Here is a 22,521-nt window from a genome sequence, read left to right as displayed (position 1 = left end):
AAAAACAAGAATAACAACAACAACAAAAAGCCAGATGAAGAAAATCTATATGAATATCGAGTGTGATCTAGTCTCAAGCATTTAACAGTACACTTCGTCCATGCGTAAAGAAAAACAAACAAACAACAAACAAAGAAAGAAACAAAGAAATTCTTTTGCACTCTTCGAAACAAAACTTACCTAGTACGATATTACTTAAACCTATATTTATATTATGTAGCTCATATGTTCATTTATACGCAATTACACCCAAGCACAAAAGCAAAATATGTAAATAGTATTTAAACCTAATATAGACATCTATTATATATCACTCAACTGAAATCAGCTTCAGCGACCGATCTCAAAATACAACAACAACAACAACATAAGTGCAACGAACTTTGTCGTAGAGTACTTAGCCTAAAGAGTAGCAAACAAAACAAGTTTAGATCGAAACTCAGTCAAAAACTAAAAAACCAAAAAAGAAACCCAGTTGTTGGTATGTCTAAGCGAGCGAAAAGGAATCTATATATATATATATATATATTCACATATATATATATATATATACATATATATATATATATATAGTTATATACAAACATTAGAACATACGTATGTAGTTGCGTAATATTTACAATTATATATACACATGCATAAATATATACATAAATATTTTAGACCTAGTATACATGTACTCCTAAGTTAACCTAGTAAGTATAATCATCACAAAATTATTTTTATACTGTTAACAACGTAGTAGCTAAGGACAGTTCTCTGCTCCCATGTGGAACACTTTTATGCAATAATCGATAACGATAACGATATCGATATCGAAATCGGCTAAAGTACCAAAGCAATACTCAACAAAACAAAAAAACAAAAAACAAACGAAAGAAAAACAAAAGCAAACAACAAATATTCAATTAAAACTTAAAAGTAAAATGCAAAGCGCATAAAAGTTAAACGAATAGCGAAAAGCTACTTAATAGCCATAGTTACCAAGGATTACACTGGCCAACAAAAACAAGAAGCAAAAAAGGTTTTCTAATAAGTTGAAAAGGGAATTGCAAATAGTTTTTCAAGTAAATTTTGATGCAGAAAAAACATTTTTTTAAAGATATTTTCTGAAAGTTCAAATTTTCAATTCAATTTGAAATTTTTTTAAAAATATTTTATTGTCACAGAGGTTTTGACTCTACAGAATGTTTCCTACGCAGCGCTCTAACGTCTGCCCCTTGGGCTATTCAATATTCCATTGGACTTTCCTATTTAACACTTAATAAACCTTTTTGTTAGCAATAACCTTTCTGGCCAGTGGCAATATTATTTGAATATTTGTATTATTTATCGATTTTTGTATTTGTTTTTTTTTTATTTTGTACGCTAAAAGTTAATTTAAGATTTACAAAAGGCGAAACATGTTTAATTAATGCCCGGCAATAATATTAAAATTTTGTATAACAATGTAAACAAGAACAAAGAAAACAAAAAAAAAAAAAACACAAAAAAACAACAACTTAAATGCATAATTAATTATGTGAATGAAAGCAATAAAATAATGGTTAATCAATTTATTAGAATTTAAGTAAATCTAAGGTTGAAACTATTTAAAATTAGTGAAGACAGCACACTTGTACTTAAACAAAGCAAACAAAAACAATTATAATGTTTTAAATATACAATACATTTACATATACATATGCATATATATATGTATACATAAATACTTACACAATACAAAAAAAAATGGTTTTTCTTTTAATTTTTTTCATGTTTTCTCTCTATTATTTTCCAACTGGACTCTTTGCTTTCTTCAAGCTGAAAAAGTGTTCTTAAATATACATATATATACCCTGTGGCAATTATTTGTGTTGAGAGCAGGTCAATAGGCAAAGCAATTCGAATGTTGTGATATTCCCACACACACCAACACACACACACAAATTCAAAAAGCTGATTAAATACATTAATTTTGCTCAACAAATATATGAGCTCCAGGAAAAAAGAAAACAAAATAAAAATACTACATAACGTGTATCGAGAAGCAATAAAAGGTAGTTGTAAAAATATTATATATACATATAAATTGAGTGGGGACATAACCCTGATGCATATTTTGAAATTTTGAAATTTTGAAATTTTTAACATAACCAAATGCAACACGTAGTACATTAGCATATATATATATATATACAACTATATAGTTGAGATATGTGTATATATATATATGCATATACATATATACATACATATGTATATGTATATATATATATATGATATTTGGAAAAGCTTTACTCCAACTAAATCGGCGGTTACATTTTTGTTTTCAAAAATCGTGCCCGTTCTTATGGTTTTCAATTTTGGGTTTGATCGATTTTGACCCACACACGCACATGTTATAGGTTTTCTTTTACGAATAAGGATCAAGGCATATATTGTTAAATGAGTAAATGAAAAAATAAAAAGCAACAAAAAATTGTTAAAGTTGATTACATTTATATATATACAAATAGTTTTTTGTATACCAGCGCAACTTTAAATATTGAAAAGAAACAAAAATTGTTGAATGCAGTATTTTGGTTGGCATTAGCATTAGCGTTAGCATTCATGATCCATTGTTTTCTATTATCTGTTGCTGTACTACTCTCAATCTCCCTCTCTTTCTCTCTCACTGTCTCTATCTTTTTCTAACATTGTTGTTCTTTTTTAACGAGCGCTCGTTAGGTCAGCGCCAAATGAAGGAAAAACTCATAAAAAAATAACAATGAAAAAGAACTCTAAAAGCACAGACCCCTGCTCTTCCCCTTACTCTTGGTCAAATTTTAAAACAGAAAATTTAATTTGCTGGCTTTTGTATATAGAACATTATTATTATTATTAGTATTATATCTTTTATAGAAAGCTAAAAACGTAGTGAAACAAAAAACTTTGTATAAATAAAAATATGAACAACAACAACAAAGCAATGTTTAAACAAAAAAGAAAGACTTAGCACGTTAACACAAATAGTTTTCAAACGAAAATGAAAAGTTTGAAATTAAAAAAAAAATACAAAAAAATCGAATAAAAACAACAACAAACAAACAAAATAAAAGACTTAATACTTCGATATATGATAAAAAAAGAAAAACAACTTATTTACAAATATTGTATATGGTAAACAAGAAGAACATCAACAACGAAAAGCAACAGCAATAATAAACTAACGTAAACAATGAACAATGAACAATGAACAATGAGCAATGAGCAATAGAGCATTACGTATTAAGGCAAACCGAAAAAAAGTATTATTAGCGCATGTATCAATGAGATAAGCAATGGGAAATCGTTAAACTAATGCATTAAGTAAGGCGAAAACCAACAAATTATTAATGAAATACTAATATACATACTAACAAGCATACATATAGAGCTGTATATATATACACTAATATATATGGGAAGAAAATTTAGCTTTTAGTTTACCAAACAGAAAGTATAAAAAAAATTAAGTGAAATAAGCTCGTAGCAATTTTTGAAAGTAGCTGCAAAACGAATTGATTAACAACATTTATTAGTTACCAATATATATATATATACATGTATATATATTGATATACAGGTAGAATTATGTTTTTTTTTGGCATATTTGTTATTGCAACATTTTGTGCTGCTGCTTTTGACGAGACCAATTGATGTACTTTATACAACGAACAAATATGAAAACTCAAAATTATGTTTATTTTTATGGCATAAATAAATAGGTGCATATACAAGCAATACCTACACACATACACATGAAACATAGTTGAAGTAGCGTAGAAATAAATAATTTTTAACTTAGTGCACACACACACACACACATACAGACAGACACACCAAGCGTAGCCATTGTAGAAAAAAGTAGAGTTTGCAAATCAATTATTATTATGATTAACAACAAGAAGAAGCAGAGCAAGCAGAATAAGAAGAGGCAACAAAATTACACAGCTACATTTATAAGTAACTAAGCACCTTAGTGAGCCAGCAAGAATTCTGTACCTAGAACTTACAAGACAAAACACACACATACACACAACAGAACATATATATATATATATATATATATATATATATATATATAAACAAATAAAAAACACTGCAGTCGTAGCATAGCCGATTGCCTAATACTCGTTCAAGTTTCAAAAACAATTCAGATTCACTTCAAAATCGAAGCAGTGCACAGATCACTTGTTGATCAGGAGTCTAGAAATGTTGAGGCTGCCTAAGTGGCGTGACATGCTCTGGCATAGATGAGTAGAAATATATTTTAAAAATTTTAATAAGTGCATTCATATAGACAGTCAAACAGTCGAAGGTACACTGCACAACATCCATCAATATGCTCTCCTTGCGCAGCGTGAGCGAGTATTCATCAACTTGATATAGATCTGTCTATGCAGATGCAGTCACACACACACACACATACATATATATATACACATACATACACATACACACACATACACACTCAATACTTATGTATATTTATTGCATTGCATATTGATGAGAAACAATACTAATATTATATACATAAACGCAACTATTATGATTATTATTATTATTATACAAAGGAAAGAGACAGAAAGAGAGAGAATGCGTTTATTATGCAATGATATATATATATACATTAGTATATTATACATTTTATATAGATTGTATGGCATTATGTATATGACATTCATGTACATACATTAATATACGCACACACACACACACACATACACATACAGTAAATCAATTATAAAGCAGCTGTTTTACTTTGCTGGCAGCTGCCGACAAAAAGTCAATTTGCAAAATATTGAAAAACAAAAAAGTCAATTTATAAATTTAAAAACAAAAAAAAACAAGAATTTACGCAATTCAAAAGTAACTAACGAAAAGTTGTCTTCAGTTCGATGCGTGGTTTCCAGTTGAGTTACAAGTACAGCGGCTATATAGAAACTATATACATACACATATATATATATTGTACTTGAACCAAATTGATTTATATATATATATATACATATATATATATATTATTATTATTAAAATACAGCATTATAGCGGCGTATATATGCACACATACAGCAACACCAACACTCACACACACATATATATATATATAAACATAATACAAAATGAAATAAAAGGCGAAGGCAAAGTTAAATGCATAGTTACTAAACAATAACAAAAAAATACTTAAAAAACAAGATGAAGAAGAAGAAGCGGAAGAAGTGAAAAAAGCCAAGCATTCTGTAAAACATAAACGTACATAAGTATATTATATTATATTTTCATAACACATGACAAATTTATACATGAAAAAAAAGAAAAATAAATAAATGAAAATGCGAACTTGCGTAGTAAATGAGAAAAATAAAAATGAAAAAAATATGAGAAAAAAAACGAACAAAACATAGTAAATAAAAATATGAAAAAAAATCTGAAAAAAATGTATAAAAAAAACAAACAAAATACTTGCAAAGCGCGTTTCATTTGTGCACTTGGTGAACAGGGAATGTTGCAGGAGCTGCCAGCCAAGGATAATGGCAGGATTTGCAGTTGGGCTTTAGCAAATAGCTTAGTTCAATAAGCAGCTGTCAATAACGACGATGGAGTCCAATCGATGGCAAGCAATTGCAAACGTTGCTTAAAGCGATGCTCAAACGAATTATGAAGAAGACTTTCCAATTTGATTGCATTGATTGGAAGCTCGCAACTTTGGTCGAGTCTGAGCAAGTCTAGGGTAACCTTGGAACATCCATACAAATACATGTGTAAGCACAAACTAGTACACTATAGCTGTACTATAGTCCTCCTTCATAGAAGCAACATTGCTTAGCGCCAAAACCCGCCAAAAAAGTTGTCGTATAATCGATATTTATCGACTTTTAGAAAAAGTATTCAAATTCCATTGTTGTAAATAAGTATTAGCTAAGATTTAGGTTTTAGGTGTGTCGCCTACAGCATTTAAAATATAGGAGATCAAATGAAAAGAATTACGTTAAAAAACATGTATCGATTAATAATCGATATGTGTGCAAAACAAATATATTTATGTATATACTCTAAAGCAATGTTGACAGAGACACTATTTTGCTAAAAAAAAATTAAAAAAGGTTTTTAACAGGCTAATTGAATTATGAATTGATATCGATAGCAAAGTTAACATATATAAATGTGCTTCAAAGGGATTAGAAATGCTAACAGCTAAATTCAGATACACCAAATTATAATATACTTAATTAATTCTCATAGGGAAAGTAGGGAGTATCTGAGAAATGAATAGCATAATCAATTGACATCGATAAGGAAGTACTTTAAGATATCGCAAATACCATCTACTGTCGAAGTATCCTTCCCTAGTCATTTGGTATCTAGGGTAAAGGTGATAAATGTATTAAAAAGCAACTTGAAAGATAAACAACAAAAAATACCCTAGCTGGCCTTCAGCTTATATTGAAAAGCTGTCTTAGCTTAGCGGCAAAAAATAAACCCATTATAAAGTAGTCATAGCTAGCTGCCAAAAATGTGTTGCCTTTCGTGAGCATCTTCAGCCATCCTTGTTGTTGTTCTTGTTGCTGTCCTTGTTGTTGTTACGCGCGCACATTTTCACATATCATAAGGTTTTATGCTTATTAAATGGCAACAGCAAAAATTGAGCATAATTTATATGATTTGCCTATGAGTCGGACGAAAATGCTGTTTATGGCCCGATCAATGGGCCACGATATATCCAGCTGGATATACTTATAGCAAAAAATTGCCCACTGGCACAGATAGAGCAAATAGTTTTTGGCCAGCAGCAACTGAGCAACCCTTAGGCGACAAGCTATACATATAGACATATATACATATAAATATATATATATATATATGTATATATATGGAGTTGGGGCCAGATTGGCAACGGGGTTCGCTGTTATCCAGCAAAACAATCAACAGCGCGCTTTTTAAGCCCAGCCAGATATATTTTCTAATGCTTTTTTTCTGTAACTTTCCACCATTCACCCTTGTTTTTCACGCTTCGAGCGCTTTATGGGCGTCGTCTCTCCATCTACAGTGCTGTTGTTGTTGTCATCCTTGCGGGCAGAAATGGTAGGCTCAATTGAGGTCCTGGGGATTGCTATTGGCATTGGGACTTTGTTTGCGGCTGCGGCGGCTATGACTGTGACGCTGACTCCGACTCTGACTGAACTCACAGATTGGACCTTTTCTTTTTATACCCTGTTAGCCAAACATCAGCAGGGTATTTTAATATATAAACATTAGTTCGATACGTCTGTGCGTCTGTTTGCTTGATAGAGTCTTGAAATTTTATATAAAAGTCAAATAAGTTTTTTTATAAATCTTTAAAATTTCAATGATATCGATAAAAATCGATAATTTGGTTCATTTGGCTCAAGCTTCTATTAAATTATCAAATCACTTCTGGCACTTCCATTTAGTTGCTATCAAGTTTCATTCGACTTTTCGATAACTCTTGCCTATCGATATCGAGCTAAAGTTTAATAATTTTTAATAATAAATAGATGCTACTTAAGTATAATCAGGCGATACTCAGAAGAGACTTCTAGAGATATTCCATCAATTTAAATTAGAGTGATGCGAACAAGCTCTTTAATCAATATATTTATATATTTTTTATATATGCATATCTAATATGCAGAAAGCAAATACATTTTATTGTTGTTCAGGGTATTTGCTAGTCGCGCACTCACTAACCAGAGCCCACTTTTACTTGCTTTGTATTCGTCTTTGTCACAGTGGCATGTGTCGGACTGGCAGTATCTACAAGTACGTGTATCTTTTGTTGCTTTTGTTGCTTTTGCTGCTGCTTTTGCTTTCGCTTTCGCTTTTGTTGTTGTGCGTGAATTGTTGCCTTGTTGTGTGTGTCTTTTTTTCTCGCTATGCCCTTCAAATTATGCACTATCTGGCCGTTGGGCGGGCGGACTAGTGGGTGGAATGAGCGGAGATTGCATTAAGATAAATTTAACTGAATCAATTTGCTTAATAGCCAATTGAAGAGCAAAGCCAGCAGCAGCAACAGTAAAGACAAAAAAATAAGAGAGCCAAAAATAAAAAAAAGAAGCTAGCAAAACAAAAACAAAAACAAGCCGTCTACAGTTTTAGTGTCATTTATTTTAACGTTGATTTCTTCCTATCCATTTATTTACATTGCACACTTCTCAGCGAAAGCAGCCCAACCACCCACAAAGCCACCATTGCCACTCTCCTCCCCCTGCCCCTCCTTCAGCTCTCTCTTAATGAAACGCCCGTCCAACTGGCTTAATACAAACGCGCTTCAACAGTGCCCAAAAAATACAATGAAAATAAAGACAATGGAAGAGGGAAAGAGAAGGGAAAAAGGGGAGAGAGAGGGCATGGCTTCAGTGTGCGAAAGATTTTATAAATCTTAAAAGTGGCGGCACAATTATATAAGCTTTATATAAGTCTTTGGCATTGGCTTCTCTCGCGCAGCTTTGGTCAATTTCAATTACAACGCATGAGGCGAAGTTTTTCAGGTTTAACCCCATTGCATAAGCGGTCTATACTAGACACTACCTAGCCGTACTGATTGTGATGGGGTCAAAACGCCTGGCATTTAGAAACGGATGTTCCGATTCACATTTTGCAATGCAATAAGATAAACTTGGCTAGTTCCGGTTGCTGCTGGTCTCTCTCTGCAGAGTGCAAGCGAGGGCGTTTCAACAAAGTCTCGCAGTTCTCGCACTTTTTACTGTAAGTAAATATATTATGCAAGAAATAACAGCAACAAAGGCTAGACACCCTTACAAACCTAATGTTATATATCTCAACTTCAAATTAGTATCTGTAAAAGGGGTAAAAAGGTTCTTCTGAAATTTATATTCATATAGACAAAAAGATTACTATGTTATATAAATTATTGATTTAATACCATTACAATATTATATTCTGTTATGAAAAAGTTTTCCCAAGACTTTCAGACTTCTATAATAATTTCAAATAGTTGTTATTAAAGATAATCAAATGCCTAAAGGACTTACACACTTCTTAAATTCTAGAGCTTATATTGAAAGTTAAGAGAAATAGGAGAGAAACTTAGTTAGCTATCTATAAATAGAATTCCCTAATATCTCTTATAATTTAACTTTATTCCAACCAAATTTAGTGCACACAAATTTTCGTCAGATAGATCTAGCGCAGCTTCTATGGGAAAATATTTTTGAACTCAAATATTTTCGGCAAAAAGGGCGCAAATTTATAAATTGAAAGCAGCAAATTAAAATGAAAAAAATGATGTTAAACCAGACTTAAGCTTAGACATTCCAACTCTTGCTTTCACCTCTCAGCTGCTATCTGCCAATAAAGTAAAAAGAAACCAAAGGCTAGACTAGAATACACCTCTAAGGTCCTCATCTCTTCTCTGCCGTTACACACTCCCCGGCTAGCTGTAAATACCCTTTGAGAGCGTATCAAAAGTTCAATTAAATACAAATTCTTTTGCGTTTCGGCCAAAGCTGAAGAAGTGGACAGCTTAAGGGAATTAATTTCTATTGGGCTCTGGGTGTGGTTTTTTTCCGCCTGTTGGAGCGACCCTCGTTACGTGTAGGTGTTTCTGTTGTTGTCTCTGGCTAACTGAAAGCGTGTGTTACGCACATGTCTGTGTGTGCGTGTGTGTGTGAGGTCCTTGGCCAAGTCAAGTCAAGTCAAACTGATTTGCATGACGAACAAAAGGTGCGTAGAGACGGGCAGATACGCCAAGGACTGAACAGGTCGAAGCATTGGGGCGCTTATCGCATTGGATGAATCTCCCATGGAGCTAAAGGTAATTGCCGCGAAGCGCCCATTTTTCGCACGGATCGCTTACGCACATGTCCATAAAAATAGATAGCTATATGCATATATATAGAGCAGGCCGGATGTGAATGAATGTAGCAAGAGGAACAGGAAGCCAGGGAGGAGGAGTGCCTTCAGCTCGGGCTCGAACGCGAGTTCGAGTTGGAGCCTATGCAACTAATTATAGGGCGCGTAACGGATTTTAATTATCGCACTGTGCGCGCTCGCTCAGCTGTTGCCTGGTTGAGTTTCCTTGTCGTAATTGTTGCTGTTGCCATTTTTTGATACTCGTTCAGGTTGTGGTAAAATGAGAGTATATTAGCTTTGCGCAGGGTTTAAGTTGAACATCTCTATGTATATGAAACTTTTAATATATATATGAATATATATATTATTCATCTATTTAGAGCCTGTTTATCTACGTCTACTGAAGCTAGGTAAATCGAGAAAGATATATAAATGTCTTTTACTGTTTGTTTTATTGTTGACCTAGACCTTTACAGATTGAGCTGATCTTGAGATCTCTACAGATATAACTGATCTATAGATCTTCATAAATGGAACTTATCTATAAACCTCCAAAGATCAAACTGATATGAAGATATCCATAGATATCCCAAACTACATTCAAGGATCAAGTTCAAATTCAAGTTTCATTATTTCAATGTCAATTTTCTAAACAAGTATCGGGCAGTCGATCATGCTTGATTGAAAGCAACAGAAAAGCAAGGTCCAATAGAATCGTTTTTTTTTTGTTGGTGGGCGCAGGCAGTTCTCGTCGTGGACCTGAAGCCTAGGCACGCCCTGAACGACAGTTACAAACAGCCGGCTGTGGCAATCGATTGATTGTGGCCAAACACGCAGCGCTTGGACAGGATAAATCAAGTTCCTGACATTTTCTTAGCCTCTAGCGTGCGTGAACTTCGTTAATGCAAGCAGAGAGCCAAAACCCAAAACAAAAAAAAAGAAGTGAAGTAAAAGCAGCAGGAGCAGCAGCAGGCAACAGGCCTCATATAAAAGCCAATATCCAATTCCCAAACGCTGCGCGTAATGGACTGAAATCCAATACAGAAATATGCATGAAATCCACACACACACACACATATACATCTATATATACATACATATATGTGTATATGTTACAGACACAGACTCCAGCGCAGATGTCAAGGAAATATGCGCCGTTTAGTCACAACTGTCAGTTTTCAATTGATTTGTCGAGCCATCCTGTGCCGGGGCCAAGCTGGGCTGGGCTGGGTTGGGACTGGCTCGGTTGGGGCTGGGGGAGAAGCTTGGCGTCCATCAAAGCCAAAGCTAAACAAAGCAAATGTGAAAACATTAAAGCCATTTTGCTCGAAATATGAAATATGGCTGCGATAGTTGCCCACACCAAAAATCCTGCCCATTCGCCATTCGCCATTCGCTATTTCCCATTTCCATTTGAGTTGTTGCCCGCAGCTTTCGTCCTGTGAAACTTGTTTGCCAGTCATGCAAGCGAAGTCAATTTTCGTATCGTCATTGTTAACATCATCAATTTGTGTGCTTAATTTGGAAACTGACGCGCAGCCGAAACAGGGGAGACAAAGGCCAAGACCAGGACTAAGACCACAAGCAACTAGGACACGCTAGGACCAACTAGCACTCTCACCTTTAAGGAGCAGCTACATAAATTGAGATACTGCTGCTGCCATTGTTTATTACATTTTGCACACACTTGACGAAAGTGCGGCGATAAATACGAAAGCAACTCATATATAGCCGCCAGGATATGAGCTGAATTTAAGGATATGAGTGGTCGTGTGTGTGTGTGTGTGTGTGTGTGTGAAGGATACGTCGAATAACGCAGGCCTTGGGGGCCACAAAATCAAAACAATTGCAGCTCAATTCAATTGCTCGCAGCACAGATGAGAATCGAGTCGAGTCGAGGCAAAAGCCAGCTGTAATGGCGAGTGTCCTGGCATGTCCTGGTCCGAAGTTCATGAGGTTATGATTTGGGCTGAACAGTTCGACGATTGTGTTACAATTTGTTACAGCTGTAAGGAAGCTGTGTGAAAGCTCTCGAGGGACTTTTTAGCCAATATAAATTTTGATCCTTCTTGAAAAATGGAAGCAAACATAAATAGCATCAAGTGGAAAACTGAAACGTTAACGAAAGGCGGGGCACATCGACGACATAAATGAGTGGCGGACTGAGCAGCACATTTAGTAGCAAACAAACACACACACAGACACACACACGCAATACACAGAGGATGAGAGGGAGGCGGAGAGGGAGAGAGAGAGAAATAGACAGAAAGCTACACGCACTGCGGCTGTGAAGGACACACAATGTTAGAGCTACCCATATGTATCTATGTGTATGTGTATGTGTATGTGTGTGTGTTTGTGTGTGTCTGTGTTGCTTGTATTTGTAATAAAAGCGATGAAAATGGCAACAACAACAACAATGACAGCAGAAAGGAAAACGAAATGGCAAAATAAATTGAAAGAGAAACAAATAAAAATCAACGAGAAAAAGGCTGCGGAAAAAAGGAAGCACAGTCTGAATGAGAGCGATAAAGAGAGAGAGTGAGAGAATTGTAGCTAGTAGCAAGCAAATATTGAACGCACAACAATAATAACAACAACAACAACAACAGTAGCAACAAACACACACACGCATAGCAGTTGAAGGAAAATAATCGTCGATAAAAAGCTGGCGCCAAGATAAACGTAATATGAGCTAACCATTGCCCCGGCCCGGACGGCAGACCCAGGCCCAGACCCTGGCCATGCCGCCGCCCAGCGCAAGTCCCCGCACCCTCTGGCAAGTGGCTTCGCACATCACACAGGGCATTATTGGGTGACATGTGAAGAAGCTCTCTAGGCTCTGAAGCCTTGAGCAGCAAACGGGCTTTAGCCCACTTGAATTTGTGTTTTACAAGATACAATTCAGTTAATTCCCAAAGAAAAGTTAGTCGAGAGTGGCATTAGACAGTGGCTAAATGTTTGTGCAAGCGAAACGAAAAAAGTTAAATAGAAGATGTCCTTATCACAGATGGCGAATAATTTGGATATGTCTTAAATTGTTGCATAGTTTCAGGCTGTTGCATAAAAGCATTTAATGTCGTTTATTAAATAATAATTTTGATAGAAATGTTCATTGCAAATAGAAAATAAAACAAAAATTCAGTAAACTATTATTCTGTAACTAGACTTTAAATAGTTTGCATTACTATATAATGTTAGACATAAATGATATTATATATATCATATTATATATATATATATATAAGCAGCTGAAAAAAGAACAGCCTGAAAGTATGCAATAATTTTTAGTATATACACGAGTACTTTCAGTATTCTAATATATATAGATTAAAGTTGGTAGAGTCTTGATATCGTTAAAGTATTTCAAATTCTAAACAAATATTGAAGTCTGCTACTTGTGCCTTCAGTCAATTTGTGTGAGTGTGTGTTGGAAAGCATTTAAATGCTGACGTTCACAGCTCCCAAATGGCTTAAAATTTATGACACAAATAAAAGTACTGGACAGCAGTCATCACCCAAATGCTTCGAATTCGATTGGATGCGCAAAGCCACAGTCAGCAATGGTCCGCAGCTTCGCCCCCTTCGTGGTCAATCACCTGCCAATGCGCAAGAAATGAAAACACAAATAAATTAATATTTGGCTTAGTGAAATTCAATTTCTTTACGAGTATCCGGTGTCCGCCAGGGACAGAGCTGTGCGTTGCTAGCTGCTGGCTGCTGGCTGCTAGCTGACGATAAAACGCTTTCGTTTTCAGGTAATTGGTTGTAAGTGGCATAAACATAAAACGAAAACTGAATATTTATGACATTATTGGACTGTTTGCCTACATAGCTCGATAGCAGGCGAGCCAATTTAAAACCCAACGGCCGGTGTGCCGCTTGATTATCGTTTCCGCCACAAAACTACTTTCGATAGGTATTGGGCATTTCCGAGATTCAGGTTTAGTTAATGTCATTATTAGAGTTTACTAAACAAGCTGTATGTGATTACAGTATTAAAGGACCAAATAAGACATACTTGTTTTTATTATTAAATATTAATGATTATGACTTTACATGCCTCAAGCAAGCCAACAATATAAATGAGTCCCAACTGCTGTCTACGATTATCGCTTTCCATTTTTTTCATTAACTGCGACTATCCATTGACCGTTTCCGGTATTTCTCTGCAGGCATATTTAGTGTTTAAAAGTTTAACGAGATTGTTGCTTTTAATTGAAAATAAATATAAATTAAATACAATAAAAAATAATATGTATCTGTATGCCATTTTCGTCAATTATTATACAATAAATCACATAATTACATTAATTATTTCGTTTTGCTGATATTCAACAATCACACATTTTATGGTATTTAGTATTTTGAAGAAACTCTGCCACACTGAACAGCTGATTTCAGAAACCGCTTGCTTGCTATCAAAACAAAAAATGAACACATATCGTGCAAATAAACAATAAATAAACATATTTATATGTATAACTATAAATATCTAACAGTATAGTGTAGGCAACCAATATACTAAAGTATTTAATATCTGACAATATGAGCGATGCAATGCAAGCTAAAGCCTTATTGATACGCGCTGTCGAGTGCGATCAGAGTGGTAGAATTTTGGAAGCCCAAACTCTCTATCAAGATGGTATTGAGCTTTTAATGTCATTTGTACATAGTGAACCGGATGAAGTGAAGAAAAAAGGGTTTCTAACTAGAATCAGAGAGTATATTGATCGTGCAGATGCCATCAAAGCAAGGGTCAATGGCAAAATGATGCTGGGCGAGGTGGTGAACCACCTATCAATCGAGGAAAACGATATTGGCAACGATTACGATCAAATATTTGGCATATACATGAACAAAGATACAATTGAAATTATGCTCGAAGAGCCGTACTTAACACAAAACTATCAGGTGAGCATTTCAATACTTTTAGAAAGTTTGCAGCGAAAATTTTCATTTTCGTTTTAGTTTCAAAATCTTATTCGCTTTTTGGAGCTGGCCGTGACGAACTGTAAGCAATTGAAATACTTTCGGTTGATCACCAAAAAAGATACCAACAATTTGGAACAACAAAAAACCAATTTGGGCCAAATTAAAGCCGATCTAGAACGTCGTCAAGTCGTCTTCTACATCAAGTTTGAAGATACTTTACACGATCGCAAAATATTGTAAGTAATATATATATATATTATATAATATATTATAACGTAGAGCTTATCTAATCTTTGTATTTTATTTATAGCTTAAGCAATGGGTATATAATAAAAATCGGACGTGGTCTACACTTTTATAAGGCCTCAAATCCTATGTACTCCATCGGCTTAAACAACTACAAATACAGAAAATGTTTGCAAACCGATGTCGATATATGGCGTACTTCCAATAATAATTGACACTAACAAAAAGAAACAATGAAAACAAAGTAGCTTTAAAACACTTCTTTCAATTCCAAAATTCACTTTTAATTGTTTAAAGTATTTTCTTCGTCTGAGTTTTATCTTAACTTGCATAGTAATAAATTTTGTACTTTCTGTTTTTAAGACAAGTGATGGTTTTTAAATGTGCTTCAAAATGTTTAGTAGTTTTAAATGTAGATATGTAATATGCCAATTGAAATAGAACTTAAAAATACCAATTCATTAACTTAAAACTTATAGAAAATTGACCCGACACACTTACATTTATTTATTAATTATTCTGGCCGAGTCTGAAGTGTATATCAATTGAATCGATTCAATCGAAATTCGGAAAGGTTCAAAGAGATTTTATTTCAAGTTTTATAATGGAGTTTATACTTATACATATAAACGTTCAACTATTTTATATAAATATACATATACAGGTATATGGCTACATAATGACAGTAACATTGATTCACAATGATGTCAAAAAGCAATTTTCATAGCACAAGCTTATTTACGTATGAAGTTTAACTTTAAGTTTTATAATAAAGTTTTTTGTGCAGATTTTGCTACGCAATAAATTATGTATATATGTATATACGTATATGTATATGGATATATGGCAATGCCTGCAAGGGCGTTTTTTTCTGGCACACGAAAATGTTTAAAATTCATAACTTCGAAAGCAAAGGCAGCTGCACAGCTGGTGAGCTGGCTTCGGTGGCTGAGTGGCGGACGGGCGGACTGTCTTCTGTCTGCTGGCTGCTGTTTTGAATGCCGCTAACAGCGGGCGGCCAATGCAGTTGCATATAAAAGACAGAAACGGAAGCGAAACGCTGGATACCTCAGCAGCAGCAGCAGCAGTAGCAGCAGCAATAGCAGTAGCAGCTACCATTGTCGCCAAAAAAGGATTCTTCTTGCAATGTGCTTAAAGCCAGTTAGCTGTACATCTACATCTCCTACACAGCATCCCCTTTCTAGCTCTCTTCTCTTAGCTTTGGCAGAGACATGTGCGTGGATAATTAGAACTGCGCCACAGTTGGCTGCACACGCTTGCTTATTCCAGGCCTGGCCAGGAGTCTGGATACACACTCACCCACACACACCCGCACACGCACACACACACAATATATTTTCAATTTACTTGGTGGCATGCCAAGGATTTATCAACAGATGAAGGCAATTGTGTTACGCGACGGCCTAATAAATTGCCAGCCAGAGCTAAAAATGCTTTGCTCGCTTTTAAATTTTATGGCGCGTAAGAAGGGCATACACTAATGCGACCGAAACCAACCCCCTACGCCCCCACATCCCCCAAATGTCAGTTGAATCCTGCAGACCATTTTGGGCTAAGCTGGCTATTCATTGCCTGGGATCATCTAAAACATGCAACAAGAGATGGAGCGGGAGATGGAGCCATTGCTAGAATTGCGTATAGGCCAGGATTTTCCACACTCTTGTGGCTTAACCTGACAATTAGAATCAGGTTCAGTTCAGTTCAGTTAACCTAAAACAACACCAGCAACTATAGATGCAATCGCAAGTTTACTTCAACTAATTCTCATTTGCAATTAAATTAGCTTTAAAGAAATGAGTGTTTTCCACTCGGAAATGCGTAACTCGGAAGGTAACCGCTACCTAATATCGATTTTAATCGATTTTAAGAAAAAGTTAAAAAGGTTTTATGAGCACAAGTTAGACAGACGAAAACTTTTAGATAAAATATTTTTAAACTTATTTTATTCAAATTTAAAAAATAAAAATAAATGTATTTCATATATATTGTATTATTTTTTTGTTCAATTTGTATTTTATTAATATTTTTTTATTTTGTAATGCAATTTTATTGTTTTAAAAATTGTTTTTTTTTTTTTATAAATGTTTTAAAATTAAATTTAATTTTTTATAATAAATAATACTAATAAATAACTTTTAATTTTTTTAATTTTACAAATATGTTTTAGATTTTTATTATATTTTTACTAATTTCATTAGTAAACAAAACAAAATCGCAAGGACTCAGCAAGGACTCAGACAAACACAAGGCATTGCCCAATACGCGACGTCAATGCCAACGTGGAGCAACAGTTTTACTGCAAATCCTTTGACAGTGTCTGCCAATTTGTGAGCTTGTGAATGCACTTATTACAGCAGCAAGAGGAAGACAACGAACAAACAATATACAGTAATACAATGCATAACCAGCGAATTAAAGGGGAAGCCACGAACCAAAAGCATAACTAATCCGCATCTTTAGAGCCACAACGCACACACGCGCACGCACAGTGGGGCAAAAGCTGAGCCAGAGTTGACGGGGTGGACTGGCTAGGCTAGTGGGTGTGGCACTTTTCTATTACGACAAGTACGTAGGGCAAAGGATATGAGTGGTAAATGTTTAAGCGAAGTGTTTTTAGGTTCAGCACTTATGACATTACATTTTATGCGTGTGTGTGCGTGTGTGTGTTGGTATGTGTGTGCTCTCTCTATTAATTTGCAATGGCTGTATGCCAACGGCTCTCCACCTCCGGCCGACGCCGCCCCCACATCAAAATGCCTACGCACACGATTGTTGTGGCAAAGATTTGTGAAAGCGCCACGTAATTGACTTTGCTGATGGTTGCTTGTCCTTGTTGTCGTTGTTGTCCTCGTTGTCGTTGTTATCCTTGTTGCTGCCGCTGCTGCTGTTGTTGCTACTTCGACTGGCAACTGCTGTTGATTGTGTTGCTGTAAAATTATCATAGTTGGGGCCCTGGTATATGTATCGCATTATGTACACATATACTTATGCCGATTTACGCATAAAACTTTGGATTCAGACCCGGGGCGCTAAAGGACGAAAGGACGCAGGTCCAAGCCGAAGGCAAAGAAGAAAAAATATATTTATAAATAAAAATAAAAAGGATGGCGCCTTCCGAAGTAAACATTTTTATTCTTCTTTTTTTTTTGTAATACCCCACAGCCATTACAATTGGCTAAGAGGGTAGATTGTTTAGCTGCGTTTGTATGTAACGAGGAGCAGGACATATCAAGTAATTTGGAATTTTGATAAATAATTAAAGAAAATAAAACTCGAATGAAGCTTGAGCAGACGACAAGAATCGATTCAGTTCTGAAAAGGTGTGAATAATAAAATGATATTGATAAAATCAGAAATCTCGCAATATGTAATCCATGTAGCATGAAACTTGAAGTAAAGCCCGCCATAGCTAAGTCTAAATTTGATTGGGTATACGTTAGTCGCGCACTCTCGCCTCGAGCACTTTAACTTGTTTTGTTATGTTTTGTTTTTATTGCTGCCAGCAGCATTGACTAGAACAACAACAGCAACTGGCAAATGTCCCACTTGTTACAAGACCCTGCTCCACTCTATGAGAAGGATTGGGTGGTCGGATGGGTGATTGGGTGGTTGATGGGTCTACAAAATTGGGCCATAACTTTTGTTTTGCTACGTAAAATGGCGCCAAGCAACCTATATAGGCCAGACAGCACAGCCCAGCCCAGCACAGCACAGCACAGCACAGCACAGCAGAGCACATAAAGTCGATTCTTAACTCTCGAACTACAAACGCAACAGCAATTCAAATCAAAAACGTGCCATCAATTGGGCACCCCCAACTATAGGTTTTAAGCGCATATTGCGTATACGCCACATATACAGACATTTGGCTGCGGGGCGGGTCAAGCATGGATCGCATCATTAGCGCCCTGGACCGCATCTCCATTAAGACGCGCCGAATGACAACTGGTCCAAGTCTCAGGCAGTGTTCGTATATAAACTAAAGTGATTTTCAAATAATTGTCCAGCTGTCTGTTTGCCAGTGCGGCCCGAATAAGTTCAATTGAACTGGTCCATAAAAGTGAACTATAAATGCAATTGACAATATAGCTTAATAATAAATACTAAAGTGACACTAAAAACAAGTAGAGGCACCTCACTATATAGAAGAATATCTTTCAATTGTAACTCTTAAGATGCGCAAAATGAATTATTTTAACTGATTCATAAAATTATTATTATTTTTCTCACACAAATGAATCATTTATTTGATCATTGATCAAATGACCAAAAAAAATTTAACCCTGTAACTTACAATTGCACGATGAACCAATGAACTTGTTCATTAGAACAAAACTATATATTTTAACTTAAAATTGCATTAGAATTGCAGCACAAACTTAACTAGAGACTAAAAATTATGTTATGGTTCACTACTCGTCAAATGAACTACTGAACTTGTTCATTAGTAATGAACTAGTGTATGCCAACTTCAAATTGAACTACAATTCCAATACAAATCATTCAAGCTGAACTATTGAGTGGTATATAGGGTACAGTTCATGACTTGCAAAATGATGCATTGAACTTATTCATTGAAATTGAACTAGTTAATGTCAGCTCAATGGTCGAACTGTTTGTCTGTCTCTCTATCTGTCTGTCTGGCACTTTAGTTGCTTTTGTTGTTGCTGTTGCTGCTGCCGTTGCTGTTGCCTCGTGCTTGGCTAGATTAAAAGCTGTCACAGGCCAAACAAAAGGCAACCGCAGCGCCAACAATTCACAAAGGATAAGCAACAACAATAACAATAACAACGACAACAACAACAACAACAGCAACATTTTGTTATTGTGTACGCTTTAGATTTGCAATGTATGCCGATTTATAATCAATCAATGTCAGCGCAAAATTCGAAGCGGGTGGCCCAAAGTGGGCCAACTGGGCAGGGCAGCAGGGCAGCATATGCTGGCACAAAAAACCAGGCGTTCATTAGGCTACAAAAGTCTTCTCGTTCCTCCTACTCCTTGCCCGCCTCCTCCTCCTCCTCCTCCTCCTCTTACTCCTTCAAGCAAAGCTCTTGCGCGTTATAAATAGTGCGTGCATAATCGCCCTCAATCTAGGCATATTAAAAGCTCAACATAAACCCAACCACCTTTTTTATAGATCATTTTTAAAACCAAAACCAAAGCCAGGACCAAAGCCAGCTATAAGCCTCAAGCATTCCAAGTCGTTTAAGGAGAAATGCACTAAAGTGAAATGGCAATAGACGAAGTAATATAAGAAGATATGTTAAATAACTTATATGAAATAATTGCTTAATAAAATCATTTATTTTCAGAATTTATAAATTTCACAAAATTTAAAAACGTAAAAGCAAAGAGCGCGAGCAACTAAAGACAACTCTGAAAACTATGTTATTAAAAATAGATGAAAAATATTTCAAAAAAGTATATTCTAAAATATAAATATATATATATAATAAAATAAAAAGACATATATATAAATATTTTTGGTTTTGAAAATACGATTTCAAATTTACAAATAATAATTAATAAATATATAAAATATTTTATATTATTAAATATTTATGGTATTAAAGCTGGGTAGAAAATATATATGTAGAAAATATATATAAAAAAAATTAAAATTAAAACAGTATGTATATATGAAGTATATCATTTTTGGCTTTTTATCAAAAATTAAGTTTCATAATTTAACAAATTGAATTTTATATATTTATTTTTAAATTAAAACTGACTACAAATTTTCTAATATAAACAAAGCTGAGCAGAAAATATATGTAAAAAAAAATAAAACAAAATAAAATATATGCAAGGTATACATTTTTTAATTTTTAAAAATTAAAAATCATAATTTTATTCCTTTATTATTATTTCATTTCACATATATTTCTCACTCAAAAAAAGTTCTTCCAGTTGTATATTGGGAAAAAGATGCTGCAGCCCTGAGCAATAGGCATCAGTTAATTGTGGAAGTTGTTAAGAGAAGCTTTAAAGAAGCATAAACTGCTGCTACTTTTTTTTAATGAAGTAAAGATGTTTAATGACCTGACCTAAGGCTTTGACAGCGTTGACAACTTGGCATTAAAAGCCCGAAATTGTAATTTGAGTAATTAAAATTTTGATACGATAATCGAATGGAATGGCACAGGTAACGGAACTTTATATATATATTTATATATATAGAGACTGCGTTTGTATGTATAGGCAGCATAACCAGGCAGTCAATGTCAAGCCACAGAGACTATTAAATACACACGCAGGCACGCAAAAGTGCTGAGAAACAAAGCCAAGACTAAGGCAAAGCTGAAGCTGAAGCCGTTGGCAGGAGCAAAAAACAGGAGCAAAAGGAGCAAAGGCAGCTTCCATAATTCGCTTGACGACTCTGAAATCGTGGGGAGTAAAAGCCATTAAAGTAACAACCAGGCACAGCACGTTTTTACGGCTCTCTGTGCGTGTGTGTGTAGATGAGGATGGCGATGGGGTGAGCTGGTCTGTAAAGGGGAAGCTGTTGCTATTGTTGTTGTTGCTGGTGAAACTCAATCGTAAGCGCAGCAGCATCATAAACGACGGCGTCGGCATTTAGAAAGCGCAGATATTCCTGTCAAAACGATAAGCGCGCCTTAACAGTAGCAGGAGTATGAACAGTAGTAGCAGTGGCAGCAGCAGCAGGAGCTGACACTGGAACTGGAGCAGCAGCAACAGACAGGTTAAAGACGCACTACGAGAAACTGTGATGTTTTATTAAAAATATTTACTTAAATTTAAAATATTCTAAATTGTGAAAATCAATTTAAAAAGTTAATTTAAATATAATACATAAACATACAAAATGAATAATTGACATAAATAATAGATATATAATTTATATATCATTTCTAATATATATAAAATTTTTGAAATATAAGAATAATTAATTAATTGTCTTAGATATAAAATATTACTTAAAATATTTCTTTTTTTTTAATTTTGTATTATTAAACTTAAATCTAAGTCTATTAAATGTTTATTTTTTATTCATAATATAATAATAAAAATAAATATTATAAAATTAATTAATAAAAAAAAAACAAAAAATTTTTTAAATAAAATATATTTACTTAAAAATTTAAAAACCTTATAAATGCTGCTTTTTCTTAGAATCAATCAAACAGTCAAAATTGACAACTGCCTTTGAGCTACGTTTAATTTATAATTAACTCAAGTTTTTCTTTCAGTGCAAGTTGACAGGATTTTTATGCCAAGTGCTGAGCAGCGTCTTTAAACGTTTTGTGGCTAAAATTGCCGCTGGAAGAAGGGCTATGGCAATCGCCCACCCGCCATGCCACGCCACGCCACACCAGCCACGCCCGCTGTTGGCTGCCCCGCTGTCCCGCTGCCCTGCTGCTGCTGGTGATGTCGCCTGTCTGGCATTGTCATTTATGTATCTATTCGGAGCGGCTTTCTTGCATTGCTTAAATGCCTTACGGTAATTTCATTCACTTA

The 22,521-nt window shown here is 34.9% G+C and overlaps 1 protein-coding gene across 1 annotated transcript; it reads left to right on the top strand.

The window, feature by feature from the left end:
- The first annotated feature begins 14,266 nt into the window (after window positions 1-14,266).
- Window positions 14,267-15,306, top strand: LOC111604494 (MIT domain-containing protein 1). Its single transcript, XM_023322585.2, has 3 exons — window positions 14,267-14,751; window positions 14,809-15,008; window positions 15,083-15,306. The coding sequence occupies exons 1-3, from the start codon at window positions 14,386-14,388 to the stop codon at window positions 15,231-15,233; spliced, it is 717 nt and encodes a 238-aa protein (XP_023178353.2). The 5' UTR covers window positions 14,267-14,385; the 3' UTR covers window positions 15,234-15,306.
- The last annotated feature ends 7,215 nt before the right edge of the window (window positions 15,307-22,521 follow it).

The sequence above is a fragment of the Drosophila hydei genome, unplaced genomic scaffold, assembly GCF_003285905.1.
Source record: "Drosophila hydei strain 15085-1641.00,03,60 unplaced genomic scaffold, DhydRS2 tig00008128-arrow-arrow-pilon, whole genome shotgun sequence".
Classification (NCBI taxonomy): Eukaryota; Metazoa; Arthropoda; class Insecta; order Diptera; family Drosophilidae; genus Drosophila; species Drosophila hydei.
Note: the sequence above shows the minus strand (reverse complement) of the source record. Positions and strands in the feature narration are given on the sequence as shown.